Source organism: Carcharodon carcharias, chromosome 12 (genome assembly GCF_017639515.1).
Source record: "Carcharodon carcharias isolate sCarCar2 chromosome 12, sCarCar2.pri, whole genome shotgun sequence".
Classification (NCBI taxonomy): Eukaryota; Metazoa; Chordata; class Chondrichthyes; order Lamniformes; family Lamnidae; genus Carcharodon; species Carcharodon carcharias.
In genome coordinates, this window is record NC_054478.1 from 57279145 (window position 1) to 57299228 (window position 20084).

The window sequence follows — 20084 nt, forward strand, 5'->3', positions numbered from 1 at the left end:
TGCGTTCTGAGAGCCCCCTCCCTGATACCACAGAACATCTGCACCTCAGACTCCAGTTTATTGAATCTTCTTGAGTTGCAGACACTGTGGATGTCGTTGCCTGGATCACAACGCTCCACACAAACTCCCACATGCTTCTGTTGCGGCACAAACCTGGACTGCCATCTCTATACATTTTTTTTACTTAATTAGCCTATCTATTAAATAAACTTAGCCAATAGTTTTTGGTCTTTTAACTACTTATTTGATATAGTGTAAATTATAGTTGGATTAAATTAAATGCCTGTAATACAAACCTCTAGAGATTATTGGAAGTAAAGTGCAGCTCTTGCTTCTCCCATTTGTAACAAATTCCCACTTGCACCAAATTGCCAACTTCTGCATTCTTTGGAAGGGGAAGAAGATAACACTAAAGTACTTATTTTGATCAGTACACAAATACATTTACAAGTATAATTCAATTAAAGATTGAATGGAAGTTTATCATGTAGGTTTTGAAAATATTCTGACTTTTTTTGCAGTTTAATTCCTCATTTGTGAACATTACAGGCTACAAAACAACTTTAATACTTGAAGTTAGGTAAGGAAAAATCTTAATTTCAAACACCTAAAATGTAGCAACTGGAGAAACAGAAAAAAATATCCAAAATGAAGAGATTGACAAATCTAGTGAATGCAAGGTCAACCTCATCAGAGCTGAATTATATTTCATTTATTGTCATTACAGGAAATTTTTTGTTAATAGTCCTGTTAAGATCAGAATTTTTGTGATTTGGTTAAGATGATATATTACCCGTGTAGTTCTTCATTATATATATACTACAGCTCTGAAACTGCTCAGTGGGATACTACTGGATAAGACTTAACACATTTATTTGAACTGTCTCTAAAATTGCATTTCAAGGGGTTGGTGCTATAACTACAAGTTTGCCTTCTTTTGTCTTGATAATGTGCTAATAATAAGGAAATGTGGTCATTGATTGCACAACATAATTGACAACTTGACTTTATATATCACCTTTAATGAAGTAAAATGTCCCAAGACACTTCACAGAAGCATAATTGAATAAAAATTGACATCAAATCAAAGGAGATATTAGGAATAGTGACCAAAATCATGATCAAAGTGATGGTTTGAAGGAAGACCTTCAAGTTAAAGAAAGAGATAGAGTGTGTTCTATTCCAGAAAGTGAGATGGGGAAGGACAGAACTGGCACCAAATAATTTTATAAGCTTTTAATTTCAGAAATATGCATTACAAACACACGACTTCTAACCCTGTTACCATAGTTTCAGTTTGTCCCTAAAAATAGGAGCCCAAGTGAATCTCCAGTTAATGCCCACCACTTACATGCAACTAAACATTAATATACAATTGACAGAGGGATAGAAAGGTTTAGGGAGATAATTCCAGAGCTGGGATTTTTGGGGTGAAATGTTTGGGTTATGCAGCAGAAGTCTGAGTTGGAGAAATGCAGAGTTCTCAGAGAGTTTTAGGGCTTGAGAAGTATACATAGATAGGGAAGGGAGAGGCCTTGATTGGACTTGAGAGTTTGTGGGACGAGGAGCAAATGTAGGTCAGCGAGTTACATTGGACAAATATGATTTAACATGGCTTCAGATATATGTTACACAACTTTGGATAAGTCAACTTTGGATAAGTTTTGGGAGATGGAAGGCTGACCAGAAGAACATTAGTATAGTCAAACGCTGAGGTGACCAAGATATGGATGAGGATTCCAGGGGATGGAATAATCTCCACTTGCCTGGATGAGTGCAGCTCTGACAACAATAAAAAAGCTTGACATAATCCAGGACAAAGCAACCCATTTCATAAGTACCCCATTCATCACAAAAATACATCCATTCATTCCACCACTGTGCACAGTTGCAGTAGTGCGTACCATTTACAAGATGCACTGCAGCAACTGGCAAAATTTGCTTAACAGCACCTTCCAAATACGTGACCTCTGCCACCTAGAAGATCAAGGGTAGTCGATGCACAATAGTACCTTCCAGGACAGATCATCCTGACTTGTAAGTACATCGCGGTTAATTTATTAAATAGTTCTAGAAATGGCAGTTGCTGGGGCGAAGTGCTTCACCTGTGGGATGTGGGAAATCTGTGATGCTTCAAGTGTCCCAGACAATTACATCTGCAGGAAGTGTACCCAATTGCAGCTCCTCACAGACCGCATGGATCGGTCGGAGCAGCAGTTGAATGCACTTAGGAGCATTCAGGTGGCGGAAAGCGTCATAGCCAGGAGTTTTGCAGAAGTAGTCACACCCAGGGTGACCACTAGAAGGGGCAGGCAGTCAGTGCAGAAATCCCCTGTGGCTGGCCCCCTCTCTAACAGATATACCGTTTTGGATACTGTTGTGGGGGATGGCCTATCAAGGGAAAACAACAGCATTAGCCAGAGTAGTGGCACCACAGCTGGCTCTGGTGTTCAGCAGGGGGGGTCAAAGCACCGAAAAGCAATTGTCATAGGGGACTCTATAGTCAGGGGCTCAGATAGGCGCTTCTGTGGTCGTGAAAGAGACACCAGGATGGTATGTTGCCTCCCTGGTGCCAGGGTCCAGGATGTCTCTGATTGGGTACAGGACATTCTGAAAGGGGAGGGAGAACAGCCAGAGGTCGTGGTACACATTGGTACTAATGACATAGGCAGGAAGAGTGACAAGGTCCTGCAGTGGGAGTTCAGGGAGTTAGGCAGAAAGTTAAAAATCAGGACCTCTAGGGTTGTAATCTCAGGATTACTCCCTGTGCCACTTGCCAGTGAGGCTAGAAATAGGAAGATAGTGCAGCTAAACATGTGGCTGAACAGATGGTGTAGGAGGGAGGGTTTCCGATATCTGGATCATTGGGATCTCTTCCACGGCAGGTGGGACCTGTACAAGAAGGATGGGTTGCATCTAAACTGGAGGGGCACCAATATCCTGGCTGTGAGGTTTGCTAGTGTCACTCGGGAGGGTTTAAACTAGTATGGCAGGGGAGTGGAAACCAGAGCAATAGGCCAGCAGGTGAAATAAATGACTGGGAACTAGTGAATATGGCCAGTAGGACTAAAAGGAAGAGCAGGCAGGGAGAAATTACTGAACACAGTGGGGCTGGGGGTCTGAAATGCATTTGTTTCAATGCAAGAAGTATAACAGGCAAGGCAGATGAGCTTAGAGCTTGGATTAGTACTTAGGACTATGATGTTATTGCTATTACAGAGACTTGGTTGAAGGATGGACAGGATTGGCAGATAAACATTCCAGGATTTAGATGTTTCAGGCAGAATAGAGAGGGAAGTAGAAGAGGTGGGGGAGTTGCACTGCTGGTTAAGGAGAATATCACAGCTGTACAACAGGAGGACACCTCAGAGGGCTCATGGTTTTGTGAAGGGGAGGTGGTGTTTCACTAACTTGATCGAGTTTTTAGGGGAAGTGACAAAGATGATCAACGATGGAAGGGCAGTGGATGTTATCTACATGGATTTCAGTAAGGTCTTTGACAATGTCCCTCATAGCAGACTGGTACAGAAGGTAAAGTTGCACGGGATCAGCTGTGAGCTGGCAAAATGGATACAGAATTGGTTTGGTCATAGAAGACAGGGGGTAACAGTGGAAGGGTGCTTTTCTGAATGAAGAACTGTGATGAGTGGCGTTCCACAGAGATCAGTGCTGGGACCTTTGCTGTTTGTAGTATACATAATGGTTTGGAGGAAAACGTAACTGGGCTAATTAGTAAGTTTGCAGATGACACTAAGGTTGGAGGAATTGCAGATAGTGAAGAGGATTGTCAAAGGATACAACAGGATATAGATCGGTTGGAGACTTGGGCAGAGAAATGGCAGATGGAGTTTAATCCGGACAAATGCAAGGTAATGCGTTTTGGAAGGACTAATACAGGTAGGAATTATACAGTAAATGGCAGAACCCTTAAGTGCATCGACGGGCAGAGGGATCTGGGTGTACAAGTCCACAGGTCACTGAAAGTGGCAACGCAGGTGGATAAGGTAGTCAGGAAAGCATATGGCATGCTTGCCTTCATCAGCAAGGGTACTGAGTTTAAAAGCTGGGAAGTCACGCTGCAGCTGTTTAGGACCTTGGTTAGGCCACACTTGGAATATTGTGTGCAATTCTGGTCGCCACATTACAAGAAGGATATGGAGACGTTGGAGAGGGTGCAGATGAGGTTTACCAGGATGCTGCCTGGTCTGGAGGTTATTAGCTATGAGGAGAGGTTGGAGAAACTTGGATTGTTCTCACTAGAGCGACGGAGATTGAGGGGCGACTTGATAGAAGTTTACAAAATTATGAGTGGCATGGAGAGAGTAGATAGTTAGAAGCTTTTTCCCAGGGTGTAAGAGTCAATTACTAGGGGACATAGATTTGAGGTGAGGGGAGAAAACTTTAGAGGAGATGTGCTGGGCAAGTTTTTTACGCAGAGGGTAGTGAGTCTCTGGAATTCGCTGGCAGAGGAGGTGGTGGAAGTGCTGTTTAAGAGGCAGCTTAACAAATACATGAATAGGATGGGAATAGAGGGATACGGAAGTGCAAAATGTTTTAGTTTGACAGGCAATATGATCGGCGCAGGCTTGGAGGGCCAAAGGGCCTGTTCCTGTACTATGCTTTTCTTTGTTCTTTGTTCTTTGTTCTTTCACTGTTGTTAGGTCAAAATCCTGGAACTCCCTTTCTAACAATACTGTAGCTGTACCTAGGCCAGATGAACTGCAGCGATTAAAGAAGAGGGCTCACCACCACACCTGCTTTTCAATGACAATTCAGGACAAACAATAAATGCTGGCCTTGCCAGTGATGCTCACATCCCATATGCGAATATAGACAGTGCACTGTGGACAAGGCCATGGTATATGCTATTCTGTGGCTTTGTTTAATGCCATTCTGTTGCAGGAAGGGGGACAAGGGGAAGAAACCTGATTACAGAGGTACTAGCATAATGATCTAGCAAAAGCATGTATTTAGAATTTGACACAACTTAAAAACTGGAGAGGAAAAGAAAACAGGAGGTAACTGGTTTGCAAGGACAGAATGGTTTAAAGGAGCAGTTAGCATGCAATTTTGAAATTTGTGTGGCCAGCATATTTGAAGTGTTGAATAGCATAGAGGCCAGGAAGGGAAGTTGGGATCAGCTATTCAGTAGAAATTGGTTCAACGGAGCAAGAACTGGGCCTCATGGACAAGATGAACTGAAAGAGGTTTTGAGAAAAGATATGACAGAAAATCTAGTAAGAAGCAGGTTCAGGTCTAGGGCATGTTGGGCACAGGGGAGGGGGGATGTGGTAGAGTCAGCTGAAAAGATGTTCAGTCTCTGTAACAAAGAAATCCATAGCTCCTTCCAACTATTTAGTGAAGTTGAAAATAGAAGGGACAGGAGAGAGGAGTTTAAGGAGATGTTTGGCAGTGTAGAAAAGAAACTGACTAGTTACCTTTACTGACCAGGATGATCCTGGAGTAGTGAAGAGTTTTTACAGAAAATAGGAAGGCAGTGGTAGATAGAATCTTGATTAACAAGGAGTAAAAGGTTATCGGAAGTAGGCGGGAATGTGGAGATGAGGACTCAATCAGATCATCCATGATCTTATTGAATGGAGGAGCAGGCTCCAGGGGCCAAATGGCCTATCCTGCTCCCAATTTATATGTTTGTATGCTTAGCAAACAGACATTCTGGAGGGAAATGCAGAAAGGGATTGCTGCTTGAGGCATTGATGATTGCCTGGGATCTTCAGAGAATACTGAGAGGTGAAGATGGGAATCTGTGGGCTTATCTGGGGGCAATTCAAGCTTGGTGTACTGACAGCAGAATTGGAAGGCAGAGGAGTAGATATGGGCTGGGGTAGGGATTGAGATGAAATGTGCCTGGGGAGAAATGAAAAGTGGCATGACTAGATGACAACAAAGGAAGGTGACTAGAGAGAAAGGTTCAAGATTGATCAAGAGAAGAAAGGAAAAAGGGAGATACAAGAAACAGACTCTTAATTGGGCTTTCTAATATCTCTCTTGACCATGTAATTGTATGCTTGTGCTACTCAATGATAATACTTAACTTCTAATTGCAGGAAAGGGAGTGTCATCATAACAGTAACAAACACGTTTACTGAGAGTGCCAATGTGACTGACGAAAAGCTTGAAGAAGCTATAAATATCACTTTAAAGGCAAATTCAGAATTTTCATATATACGTAAGTAATGCCATTTTTACATTTTCTAGCAGAAATAAAGTAGCTTTGGTCCTCTATTATAAAATGAAGTTTGGATGCTTTTAGGTGCTTTATAAGGCTACCCTCTTCCACTGAATCTCTTCAGGAGAGCATCCAATCTTTTATTGCTGAAGGGGACTGTCCTGGCTTCATTTTTGTGCCTACCCAACCAAACCGAGTTCTGAAATCCGAAGATACCATGATCTACAATGAAATTTGCATTCCCAATAGAAAATGTAGGAGGAAATAAAAAGGAAGAAATGAAAGGGTTAATGGGAATATGAAAAAATGTTTATTGATATAAAAGGAAAAAGTAAGGGCTTGTAATAAGCATGTAAAAACTAAAACAGTAGCTGAAGAGAGGTTAGGACTGCTCACAGATGAAGGAGGGAATCAACTGTGGAAGATAAAGGCATAACAGAGATGTTAAATAAATCATTTGCAATTTTTTTTTACAAATAATGGCACAAGTGAGAATGCAAGTATAATTTAGATAAGTATGGAGCAAATGTTAGGGTTGATTATAGAAAAATAAATTACCCTGAAAAGATTAACAAAACTCAGGGCAGATAGGTCAGTGGACCCTGATGTCACATATCCTTGGGGCAGAATTTAGCCCTTGTTGGGAGGGCTCAGGGGGTGGCGGGGGGGGGGCGGTTGGGCGGGGGGTTGGGGGGGGGGGGGGTTGGGCGGGGGGTTGGGGGGAGCGTGGGGGGTGGGGGGGGTGTTGGGGGGGGCAGGCAGGGGTGGTGGGGGGGGGGTTGGGGGCAGGCAGGGGTGGTCAGGAAGCCGCCCACGATCGAGGTCAGAAGGCAATTTCACACTGGTGGGCTAATTAAGGCATGCATTCAGCGCTGCCTGTGTTAAGGGGGTGGTGGAGGGAGGAGGCTGAGCAGGACGAGCGGAAACTTCATGCATGCACGCGAATGCGCGTTTCAGAATCTCCCTGAGGCACAGAGTTGCCTCAGAGAAATGAAGATTTTTCAAAAAAAAAACAAAGGTTAGAAAAACATTATAAAACATGTCCCCTCATGTGACTCTGTCACATGAGTAGGGACATGTTATAAGTGAAATTTGAAAAATTTTATCTCATTTTCATTTGATGTTGGAAACCTCAACCACAGCAACGGTCGCTTGGCCTTTTTGCCTTCCCGCCAACCGTAAAATTTAATTAAATAAAACTAACTGATCCTTTAATGGCTTTTTAACTGTCAGTGGCTGCTCTGCCGACTCCGGCACGTGCCTGCCAACCGAAATATCATGCGACTGTGCGTGGACGTCGGGACACTCGCCTGACGTCAACACGTTCCATTTTACACTCGAGCGGGTCGGGCACACACCTGCCCGCTGAGGTAAAAATTTTGCAACTTGGTTGTTGAATGAGATCAGGAAATGGCTGAGGATCTGGCCAAAAATTTTTAAACCTTCTTAAATATGCAAATTGAACATCCATTTTTCAAAAGGATGAGAAAATTAATCCAGATAGTTATAGGTCATTTGGTTTAGCAACAATTTGAGTAAAATTCTGATTGTGACCTAACCTGCCCAGCTAGGTGGCTTGGACTATTTGGCACCCCATCCGATTTCACCCTCCATTGATTTCAATGTAAAATTGGCAGGGGTGCAAAATGAGCATCCATCCTGAAATACATGGGTTCTTAATGGGCAACCAGCATAGAATTGTTAAATGCAAGTCATGTTTGACAAATTTAATAACGTTTTTGAAGAAGTGACTAATTGCGTATATAAAGGAAATGTAGCAGATGCATTGCATATGGAATATTCAGAAGGCATTTGGTAAGATCTCTCAAAAGAGACATCAGAAAAATTCAGGCATGTGGCATGAGGAAATGTGGATAAAATGGTTTTGTAGACAGGAAACAAAGAGAAAAGGATTTAGGATAAATAAGTATTGTCACATTGAAGAAGGGTTGGAAGTGATAGATGCAGGGATCAAATGTTGTAAAAAATAAAAACAAAAAAACTGCAGATGCTGGAAATCCAAAACAAAAACAGAATTACCTGGAAAAACTCAGCAGGTCTGGCAGCATCGGCGGAGAAGAAAAGAGTTAACGTTTCGAGTCCTCACGACCCTTGTGTTTACTTATGTTTTCAGGATATATTGATGATTTGAATTTGGGAGCATAATTTCAAAATTTGCCAGTGGCCTAAAAGTATAGTGTTTAGCAAACAGCAAGGAGTGTAATAAAAGAATTTGAGAAGATAGACAAAATTAGTTGAATGCGCAAACATGATATATGCACTTTATTCTGGCTAACTTTAAGGAGGATGGCCATTTAGTTCAGTTGGCTAGACAGCTGTGGGTCAGATGAATGCCAACAGCATAGGGTCCAAACCCCATTCCAGCTGAGGTAGACTCAAGGCCTAACTCCTCACCCCACTCATAGCACAAATATCACAGCACTTTGCTGGGGTTTAGCAAATAATCGCCAAGGACTTGCCTTAGGGCAGACAACAGACGAAGAAAGAAGTGTGAGGTGTTATGAGCCAGCAGTTTGATAAAGCTAAGTTATTTTGAAAAATCCCAGAGGGAAACTTTAAACAACTGTCATAACCTATAATTTTAAGTGTTATGTTTGAGATGCAACTCTAAATTCAGGAATCATACCACCAGTTCTCGAGAGGTTTTATATTAATCTAAATGAAACATTTTATTATTTTACACAATTTATATATTTCTTGGGATCTGCTAAATAGGTGTCAGTTTTCACCCCACTTCTTGAATGCTCTATTCAAAAAATACAAATGCACACTATCTCTCTTACATATCAAAATTTGTACACATCAAAGCACCCAGACTAGCTGGCTTTAATCCATTTAAGACATGCCCACAGACTAAACCTCTATTTTAAAAGAAAAATATTTCTAATAATAGTATATACATTAATAGCTTCATGACAGAGGTAATACATTTGCAAGGCAGAACAGTTAACAGTCAGATTATGGATGATAGATAGACCTTTGTTTCAAATACATAATTCTTTAATAGCTAAATAACAGGTAGTTAAAACCGTAAAGTGGATAAAAAAAATTGTTTTATATACATTGAATACAAACATAAAGAAGTAATGATGAATTTATTAAAAAAAGATTTGGTTCTGCCCCTACTCAAGTATTGAGTACAACTTTGCATGCTCCATTATAAGAAGGGTGTTGAAGCTATAAAGGCCTTACAGCATAAGCTCACTGTAATGATGCCAGGAGTGGCAAGTGGAGACACTTCAGATATTGGAACTATTTCTACAGAAGAAAATAAGGTTAAGAGATGATTTAATAGAGATTTTTAAAATAATGAAGTGAGGGTGAGTCAATGTGGAAGATCATCAATTTCAAATTGAAATCAGGATAGTGAAGAGAGAGGTTAATAGAATGCTTTCCACAAAAGTGACAAATTATGAAGCTGGTGTGTTGGATTTTACAGCCCTCCACTGGCGTGTTTGAAAGCAGGGTTGGGGGATGCTTGTGAAATAAAACACATGGCCTTCCCACTACCTTCCCACCTGCCCCCAACCTGTCTCCCATCTTCTAGGGGTCGAGAAAGGAAAGCCCTTAAGTAGTGAATTAATGGCCGCTTAAGTGCTTCATTCCGCCCCGACTGCTATTTTACCCACAGCAGGGGGAGGCCCGTGCTAGGTGAGTAGTCTGGCAGCTTTTACTGCACGGGTTGTTCTCAAGTAAGAAGGGGTGGAACCTCCTTTGGGGGTCCCATTTGCTCATTGGAGTGCCTCCACATACCCTTCCCCCCTTTAACCTTCACCCTTAACCTCTCAAACCAGCTCCCCCCCACATTCCCTCAACCCCCTTTGCTGGGATTAGTGAGCCAAGCCCTGCCAATGTCCTGGATGTACCTTGAAGTTTGACTCCATTAGCTGCTCTTGGTCGGGGACTGGCTGTAGTCCCAACTGTGGCCACTGCTGAAACCTTGTGCTGCTGGGACAGCAGAGCTGGACTTCCTCCTCAGACGGGGGCTGAAGTTTCATCCTGCGCTAATTAATGCTCCCAGCATAAAATGGCTGCAGGGAAGCTGGCTTTTTGGTGGGCAGGCCCCGAGCAACTGTTTGGTTGGGGATGGGGTGAATCATAGAAAATATGGTGCCACATAAAATCTAGCACAGTGATATGTCTAAATACCTGATAGCAGGAAGAGCTTTGCTGGTGTTAGAGGCTATGAAATCCATGGGGTTACCACATGTCTCCTTTTGTAACTACAGCAGGACAGCAGAAACATGAGAAATGATATGGGTGGACAGTTTCAGCTTTTTACAAGGTTTCTCTAGTGGTTCTGGCCAACTCTTTGCCATTTTCCAATATCTGCTTGCAGCAGGTGAAGTTTCCTGCCACTGGAAAATTTAGACTTAAGTACAAAGTTTGTAAAATGTTAATAGCGAAGTTAAATAAGGTTTATTAGAGCCTAAACTATTTTCACAATAATGTGAAATTAAGACTTTAGGTGGCAATCAATGTGTATGATCCATCAATATAATGTTGAATGCAGTATATATGTTAGATCTTGGAAATTGTGTTCTCTTCAACAGCTGTGCCTAGATGCAAAAAGACGGAGTGTGACAATAAGACTACTACATATTGTTTTCAGGCACCTACGGGAGCAGGAGCTGAGTGTGCTTGTAAAACTGGATTTTATAAAACAGACAAATATGCAACAACATGCAAAGGTATTTTCATTTAGCTCCTCATTTTTTTTATACCTACATTAAATGTTTATAGTGTCGAATAGTATATAATTTTTGCTGGGATCATGGTGCATTTAAGAGCACCATGATCCTACAGTTAAGAGCATTTCTTTGCATTTAAGAACAAAGATAATTCTACAGGACAAGTGAGAAGAAAACTGTAGTCAATACTCCAGCTGAGATCTAATGAGTGCCTTATATAAACTCAGCATAATCTCCCTGCTCTTGTACTCTATGCCTCTGTTAGTAAAGCCCAGGATATTTTATGCTTTATTAGCTGCTCTCTGCGCCTATGCTGCCACCTTCAATGAAGCACTTAAGCATGCCTCTGTGGATCTCTGAATATCCCTATCGAAGATAATAATGTTTACACTGGACATAGTAAAGAAAGCGTGGCAGTTCTTTTTAGATTAAGTTGGCACAATTTGTAATTATATGCTTTACTCCTAATTCTGTGCATTCACTTTATAACTGATTCAATTTTGATCTCTCTGCTTATATATTTAAACAAAGAATGTTGGGTAAAGATCTCCAGGACATAAAACATTTCTCGGACTGCTGTTCCTGTCGCATTCTGAGATCCACACTCAGTGCCATGCGCCGCCATATGAACACACTTGACGTCTCCCTCCAGCAGCACTGCCGCACCCTTTTTCAAAGCTGCGCGTGCCCCCAGTTTCATTTTATTCTTCATCTCATCCAACGCCTCAACAAGAAACTTTGTCTCTTTCACTCAAGTGCTAAGGAATGCAAGCTCCAACAACTCATCGACACCAACACCCATCTAGGACCCTCCACCCCTGCATGTCCCTCCGTCCCCACCCCATCTTCCAATCCCAACCCCAGCCATGTATTCACTATAACCCCTGACCTTCCCCTCTCCGACGCTGAACGTTCAGTGCTCAGCAAAGGACTTAGTTTCATACCCTTACGCCCTCATCTCAATGAATTTCGGGCTTGGCACGATGCTGAACTCTTCTTCCGCCGCCATCATCTCCGGGCTCACTTCTTTGGGCAGGAGTCCTCTCCCCATTCAACGGATCCTTTTATCCACCTCCAATATTCTCCCTCCACCTGGACCCCTCCCTCTGGATTCTTACCTTCTCTTGATCTTTTCATTGAGAACTGTCAGCGTGACATAAGTCATCTCAATTTCTCTGCTCCTCTCACCCATTCTAACCTGTCTCTCTCTGAATTTGCTGCACTCCGTTCTCTCAGGTCCAACCCTAACATTGTCATCAAACCCGCTGACAAGGGTGGTGCTCTTGTTTAACTGGCGCACTGACTTCTACCTCGCGGAGGCTGAGTGTCAACTCGCAGACACTTCCTCCTACCTCTCCCTGGACCATGACCCCACCACTGAACATCAAGCCATTGTTTCCAGGACTGTGATTGACCTCATCTCCTCTGGAGATCTTCCTCCCACACCTTCCAACCTGATAATCGCCCAGCCTCGGACGGCCTGCTTCTACCTCCCACCCAAAATCCATAAACAGGACTGTCCCGGCAGACCGATCATGTTAGCCTGTTCCTGCCCCATGGAACTCACTTCTCGTTATCTTGACTCCCTTCTCTCTCCCCTTGTGCAGTCCCTTCCCAATACATCCGTGATTCCTCTTGACACCTTACGTCACATCAACAATTTCCAGTTCCCTGGCCCCAACCGCTTTCTCTTCACCATGGACGTCCCTCTACACCTCCATCCCCCACCAGGATGGTCTGAGGGCCCTTAGCTTCTTCCTCGAACAGAGGCCCAAACAATCCCCATCCACCACTACTCTCCTCTGTCTGGCTGAACTTGTTCTCACCCTGAACAATTTCTCCTTTAACTCCTCTCACTTCCTCCAAATAAAAGGTGTGGCTATGGGTACCCGCATGGGCCTCAGCTATGCCTGTCTCTTTATGGGTTATGTGGAACATTCCTTGTTCCAGTCCTACTCTGGCTCCCTCCCACAACTCTTTCTCCGGTACATCGATGATTACTTCGGTGCTGCTTCGTGCTCTCGTCGGGACTTGGAAAAAATTATTAATTTTGCTTCCAATCTTCACCCCTCCATCATTTTCACATGGTCCATCTCTGACACTTCCCTTCCTTTCCTTGACCTCTCTGTCTCAATTTCTGGTGATAGACTGTCCACCAATGTCCATTACAAGCCTACCGACTCCCACAGCTACCTCGACTACAGCTCCTTACACCCCACTTCCTGTAAGGACTCCATCCCATTCACTCAGTTCCTTCGCCTCCGTCGCATCTGTTCTGATGATGCTACCTTCAAAAACAGTTTCTCTGACATGTCCTCCTTCTTCCTTAACCAAGGTTTTTCACCCACGGTCGTTGACAGGGCCCTCAACCTTGTCTGGCCCATCTCCTGCGCATCCGCCCTCACACCTTCTCCTCCCTCCCAGAAACATGATAGGATCCCCCTTGTCCTCACTTATCACCCCACCAGCCTTCACATTCAAAGGATCATCCTCCGCCATTTCCGCCAACTCCAGCATGATGCCACCACCAAACACAACTTCCCTTCACCCCCGCCGGCAGCATTCCGTAGGGATCGTGCCCTCCGGGACACTCTGGTCCACTTCTCCATCAGCCCCTACTCTTCAACCCCCACCTACAGCACCTCCCCATGCATACACAAAAGATGCAACACCTGCCCCTTCACTTCCTCTCTCCTCACCATCCAAGGGCCCAAACATTCCTTTCAAGTGAAGCAGCATTTCACTTGCATTTCCCCCAACTTAGTCTACTGCATTCATTGCTCCCAATGAGGTCTCCTCTACATTGGAGAGACCAAACGCAAAGTGGGTGACTGCTTTGCAGAACACCTTCGGTCTGTCCGCAAGAATGACCCAAACCTCCCTGTCACTTGCCATTTTAACACTCCACCCTGCTCTCTTGCCCACATGTCTGTCCTTGGCTTGCTGCATTGTTCCAGTGAAGCTCAACGCAAACTGGAGGAACAGCACCTCATCTTCCAACAAGGCACTTTACCTGAATTCAACAACTTTAGATCTTGAGCTCCCTCCTTCATCCCCACCCCCTTTCCATTTCCTCTCCCTCCCTATTTTTTTTTCCAATAATTTATATAGATTTTTCTTTTCCCACTTGTTTCCATTATTTTTAAATCTATACCTTTTATGCCCTCTTAGTCTTATTTCACCCCACCCCCACTAGAGCTGTACCTTGAGTGTCCTGCCATCCAGTCTTAATTAGCACATTCATTTAGATAATATCACCACCTTCAACACCTCTTTGTTCTTTTGTCTGTGACATCTTTTGATGATCTGCTCCTATCACTGCTTGCTTGTCCCTACAACCACCCCCACCCATCCCCCCACCACTTCTCTCTCCCCATCCCCCCCCCCCCCCCCCCCCCCCCCCCCCCACCTTAAACCAGCTTATATTTCACCTCTCCTATTTTTACTCAGTTCTGTTGAAGGGTCATGAGGACTCGAAACATCAACTTTGTTCTTCTCCGCCGATGCTGACAGACTTGCTGAGTTTTTCCAGGTAATTCTGTTTTTGTTTTGGATTTCCAGCATCCACAGTTTTTTGTTTTTATCTTAATGTTTGGTAAAGACTTGATGTGGCAATCTGAGAGAATTCTTAAAAGGCAATTTATTTGACACACAAAATGTTGCCTGAGATAGCAGTTTAAGCACAAAACCTCTGTTCAAGTAATCTTACTTGAAATAATATCACCACCTTCAACACCTCTTTGTCCTTTTGTCTATGACATCTTTTGGCAATCTCCACCTACCACTGGCCCTCTATCTGGCTCTACCTGTCCCAACCCCCTCCCCCCCACCTTAAGCCAGCTTATATTTCACCTCTTTTCTATTTTTACTTAGTTCTGTTGAAGAGTCATACGGACTCGAAATATTAACTGTGTTCCTCTCCGCAGATGCTGTCAGACCTGCTGAGTTTTTCCAGGTATTTTTATTTTTGTTTTGGATTTCCAGCATCGGCAGTTTTTTGTTTTTATCTTAATCTTTACAAGATGTTTCCAGTTTGCCTTAGCACCCAATTAGTAATGAAAGCATAACAAATGGGAAGGTGTACACAAGTGAAATTGTTGTTTCTACATAAGTGAAACCAAGCACCAAACTATTTGTGATTGCAAAGCCTCCAATAGTGTTCACAGAACCACAGACCCGTCACTGTGCAGAAGGAGGCCATTTAGCCCATCATGTGTGCACTTGCTCTTCGTATGAACATCATGACTTAGTATCATTCTCCTGCCTTTTCCCCATACCCTTGCACATTGCTTGTATTCAAATAACCATCTTGAATGCCTCAATTCAACCTGCCTCCACCACAAATCCAGGCAGTGCACTTCCAGACCTGAACCAATCACTGGCCAGGATTTTCCATTCGTCTGGTCAGCTCGGTGGGCATGTTTTTATTTTTCCACAGAAGTTTTAATTTAATTGGTAACACCTTTAGGAAACCTCATTCCGCTCACGGATGAGTTTTCCTAAAGAAGGTAAAGGCCGCTTGGCCTTTTCGCCTGCCCGCCAACCGTAAGGTTGGATGGGCAACGTAAAATTCAGGTTAATTACCTGGTTAACAGCCTTAATAGGCCTATCAATTATCGATGGGTGTGCAGCCGACTCTGGTGCGCGCCCGCTGAATGAAATATCGCGCGACTTTGCAATGATGTCGGGACACATGCCCGACGTCATCGCGTGTCATTTAACGTTCTGGCTTGTCAGGCACACGCCCGCACACCGAATGGAAAGTTCTGCCCGCTGTGTGAGAAAGTTTTTTCTCACATCACATTTGCTTCTTTTGCAAATCACTGCGCCCTCTTGTCCTCGATCCATTTCTAATTGGGAACAGTTTCTCCCTACCCACTCCATCCAGCCCCCTCATGATTTTGAACACCTCTATCTAATCTCCTCTTAGCCTTCTCCTCTCCAAGGAGAACAGTCCCAACCTCTCCGATCTGTCTTCATAACTGAAGTTTCTCATCCCTGAAACTATTCTTGTAAACGTCTTCTGCACTCTCTTCAATGCGTTCACATCCTTCCTATAGTGTGGCACCCAGAACTGTACACAATACACTAGCTGAGGTCTATTGAGTGCTTTGTATAAACTCAGCATAACCCCCTGCTCTTGTACTCAATGCCTCTATTAATAAAGCCCAGGATACTGTATGTTTTATTAACTGCTCTCTCCACCTGTCCTGCCACCTTCAGTGATCTATACACATATACACCCAGGTCCCTCTGCTCCTGCATCCCCTGAGGAATTGTACCTCTTATTTCATATTGTCTCTCCATGATCTGCCTACCAAAATGCATCCCTCACACTTCTCCGCATTGAACTTCATTTGTCATCTATCTGACCACTCCACCAAATTGTCTATGTCCTTTTGAAGTTCTATATTGTCCTCCTCACAGTTCACAATGCTTCCAAGTTTTGAATCATCCGCAAACTTTGAAATTATCCCCTGCACATCAGGATCGAGATCATTAATATATATCAGGAAAAGCAAGAATCCCAATTCCGACCCCTGGGGAACTCCACTACAAACCTTCCTCCAGCCCGAAAAATATCCATTGACCATTATTTTCTGTTTCCTATTACTTAGCCAATTTTATATCCATGTTGCTACTGTCCCTTTTATTCCATGAGCTGTAACTTTTCTGACAAGTCTGTTGTATACTGTACTGAATGCCTTTTGAAAGTCCATGTACACCATATTAACAGTATTACCCTCATCAATCCTTTCTGTTACCTCTTCAAAAAACTCGAAGTTAGATAAACACTATTTCCCCTTTAGAAATCCATACTGGCTCTTCCTAATCAACCCACATTTTTCCATGTGACTCACTAATTCTATCCCGAATAATTGTTTCTAGAAGCTTCCCCATCACTGAAGTTAAAATGACTGTCTGTAATTGATGGGCGTATCTTTCAAACCTTTTTTGAACAAGGACGTAGGCATGTGGGGGCAGGCCTCGCATGCTGATGCTTAAAATGACGCGCGATGACATCAGGCCAGCTCCCCGATGTCATCGCGCACCATTGCGATATTTAGGTGGGCAGGCACACAAAGATCTCCAATGTGCACCCACCATTAATTAATCATCCACTTAAGGCCCTTGAGGCAGCAATTGTCTGGTATTTTTCGGGGCCCGCGCGATCTTCAGGATGACATACAGGTGCAACGGGCAGGCGGGTAGGACATATTTGCGTAAACCTCATTCACGGGCGGGATAAGAGGGGTGAGTGGAGTCATGAGTGTTATTTGTCAGGCATTTAATTGTTAAAGTTAGTGATACTTGCCTGTGTGAGCAGGAATACTTCAAAACTCTTCACAATTGCTTGGACAGGAGTAACAGCCTTCAGGCCTGGACTCTTGAGTAAATATCATTTCTGGGGCCTTGCTGGTTTCAGGAAGCCTTCCCTTAGCCTGGGAATGGGAGTTGTGCTATTCACTGGAGGTACCTCCTCTGAGGAGGAAGGGAGGATTTGAAGCAGGAGGAGGCCAGGAGTCCACATTCAGCCTCCAGGGGAGTCACCTTTGGGAGGAGAGGCACAGGCACAAGGGATGCAGGGCCAACAGGAAGTCCAAGGCGGAAGGGGCCGCAGAAGACGCCACTATCCTGCTGCCAGGGTTTACAGGCAGCGAAGCAGCTACCTTAATATGTCTTAGGTGCAGCGCCGAAGGAGGCTCCGGCTCTCAAGGGAGACAGTCAACTATATCTGTCAGTTGATAGGTCCTGAGATCTGCGGCAACTGTGTGGGTGGGCACCCCATGCCAGTGGTGCTGAAGGTCACGGCTGTCTTCAGCTTCTATGTCTCCGGCTCTTTCCAGGGGTCAGTGGGTGATCTTTGCAGAGCTTCCCAGTCAGCTGTCCACACTTGTGTCAAGCAGGTGACAGATGCTCTGTTCAGGCGTGACTTGACTTTCATCCATTATCGCTGGGATGAGGCCAGCCAGACAGACCGAGCCAGAGGCTTTGCAGCGATTGCTGGTTTCCCCCGTGTCCAGGGTGCAATAGACTGCACACATGTGGCCATTAAGGCGCCAGCAGGTGAGCCCGGTGCCTTTGTCAACAGGAAGGGCATCCACTCCATGAACGTGCAGATAGTGTGTGATCACAGGATGCACATTCTGTCAGTTTGTTCAAGGTACCCAGGCAGCTCCCATAACACTTACATCCTCAGACACTCCAAGGTGCAGAGGCTGTCCAGTGCTCCAGCCTGGCTGGATGGATGGCTGCTGAGTTACTAGGGCTATCCCCTCAAAAGGTGGCTTATGATGCCTCTCCGCCACCCAAGAACAGAGGCTGAGCAGCGGTACAATAGAAGCCATGCCTCCACAAGGGCTGTAGTGGAGAGAACCATCGGTCTTCTTAAGATGCACGTCTGATGCCTGGACCGTTCAGGGGATGCACTACAATACCCCCCAGATCGCTGATAGTGGTTGCATGCTGCACTCTCCACAATCTGGCGCTGGAAAGGGGCGGTGCAGTGGACAAAGAAGATGTAGACGCAGTTGCTCCAGCTGCACATAATGAGTCCAGCTGTGTGTCTGAGGATGAGCACGCACAAGAGAGCGCTGAGGGGATAGACACTGACCCGGGCATACTCCAGGAAGGCAGGAACATCCGGGAGGTTTTATTCCAACAAATCTTCAGCTAGCCCACCACAGATGGATCACCAACACAAGACAGGGCTGCAGGCTCCCTACTAGGTACCTGAGTGCAAAATTTGCCTGGATAGGAACATTAACTAAGGGTCTTGTCAATAAAGCTTAATGTCCAACAACTCACTCATAATATCATGGGTTCCCATCCACCTGCAGAAGTAAGGAGTCACCCTGAGCCCTGCTTACATATCAAAATTTAATGAATTTACAAAATGAAGTTCAAGAAAATAATTACGAAGATGTTACGCATCACACCGAATGGTCATGAAGTAAAAGTGGGGCAACATAAAACCACCAGTGAGAAACCTGTGGTTTTCCTAAGGTGCCTTAAGTTTATGTTTGCGGGTGCTACGTCTAGTTGCTCCCGCCTTGCTGGCATTTGCATCTGAGACAGCCTGCTCGCTGTGCTGTCCTGATGGCCTCGATAACCTTGGTGGACATCCTCTGGCCCATGGAGACTGTGCTGGCCCTGCCTGGGAGGGAGCGGCCAGTTCCACAGCTGGCATCTCCCCAGTCGTTGCAGCCTCGTTGGATGCAACGGTCACTGGCAGAGGGGTGGAGGATCTGCCACCCTCATCCGGAGCGCCCTGAGAGGAGCCCGCAGAAATGACAGGCAGCTGCTGCGCTGACGTGAGGTCGCTTTGGACCTCCCTGCTCACTGTAGACGGATGGGCACTGAGCTGGGATACTTAGTGCCCAAACCATCTCCTGCACTGGCACTGACCAGCTGAGACCAATACCGCTGTGAGGGCTTGCAGTTCCGAGCACAACACCAGGAAGCCTTTCATGGTTACCAGACCAACTTTATATTCCAGATTTATTGGCCCATAACTTCTGTGCACCCCAGCATCGGATTTGGAGGGTACCCCAAAGATGTGCTGGGGAATCCCTCTGGCAAGTTTCCAGGTAAGGGTTTGCATGGCAATTATCCAGAAGGGCTAACTTCCTCTGGATAATTATGCTGTGCTGGGAACCATCTGAAAATGCAATTTAAATTGCAAACTTTAATGGTTCTGCTGGAGTTATACTAATAGTTACCTAGAAAAGATTGGAAGAACTAAAAGCTCTTCTAACTTAGGGTAACTATTGTAAAGACTCAGACCATCCCCACAGGACTCCCCCATACCCTCACTCCCATCACAGGACACCCATATTTCCCACCTCCCCCACCCCCATGACCGCAGACCCCAACCCCATCCCCAACCCCAGATCTCTGACCCCAAACCCCCACCTTGGACCACCTGTCCAGACCACAGACCCCCCAACCTCCAGACCAACCCCCACCTGACCTCCAGATGCCCCCCACCTGACCTCCAGACCCTCGTCCCCCACCTATACTCGACCTCTGGACACCCCCCATCTGACATCCAGACACCCCCCAAACTGACCTCCGGTCATCCCTGATCTCTGGACCCACATCCCACCTGCCCTCCGCAAACACCCACCAACCCGACATCCGAACCCCCTCACCAACCTCCAGTCTACACATCTCCCCAC

The 20084-nt window shown here is 44.9% G+C and overlaps 1 protein-coding gene across 1 annotated transcript in view; it reads left to right on the top strand.

Moving 5' to 3' along the window:
- The window catches only part of LOC121284679 (mucin-13-like), a 48627-nt gene that overhangs the window by 10612 nt on the left and 17931 nt on the right, over positions 1-20084 (top strand). Inside the window, exons 3-5 of the mRNA XM_041200237.1 lie at positions 522-580; positions 6069-6190; positions 10765-10902. Coding sequence (XP_041056171.1) covers positions 522-580; positions 6069-6190; positions 10765-10902 — 319 coding nt within the window. The remainder of the gene's footprint in view (positions 1-521; positions 581-6068; positions 6191-10764; positions 10903-20084) is intronic.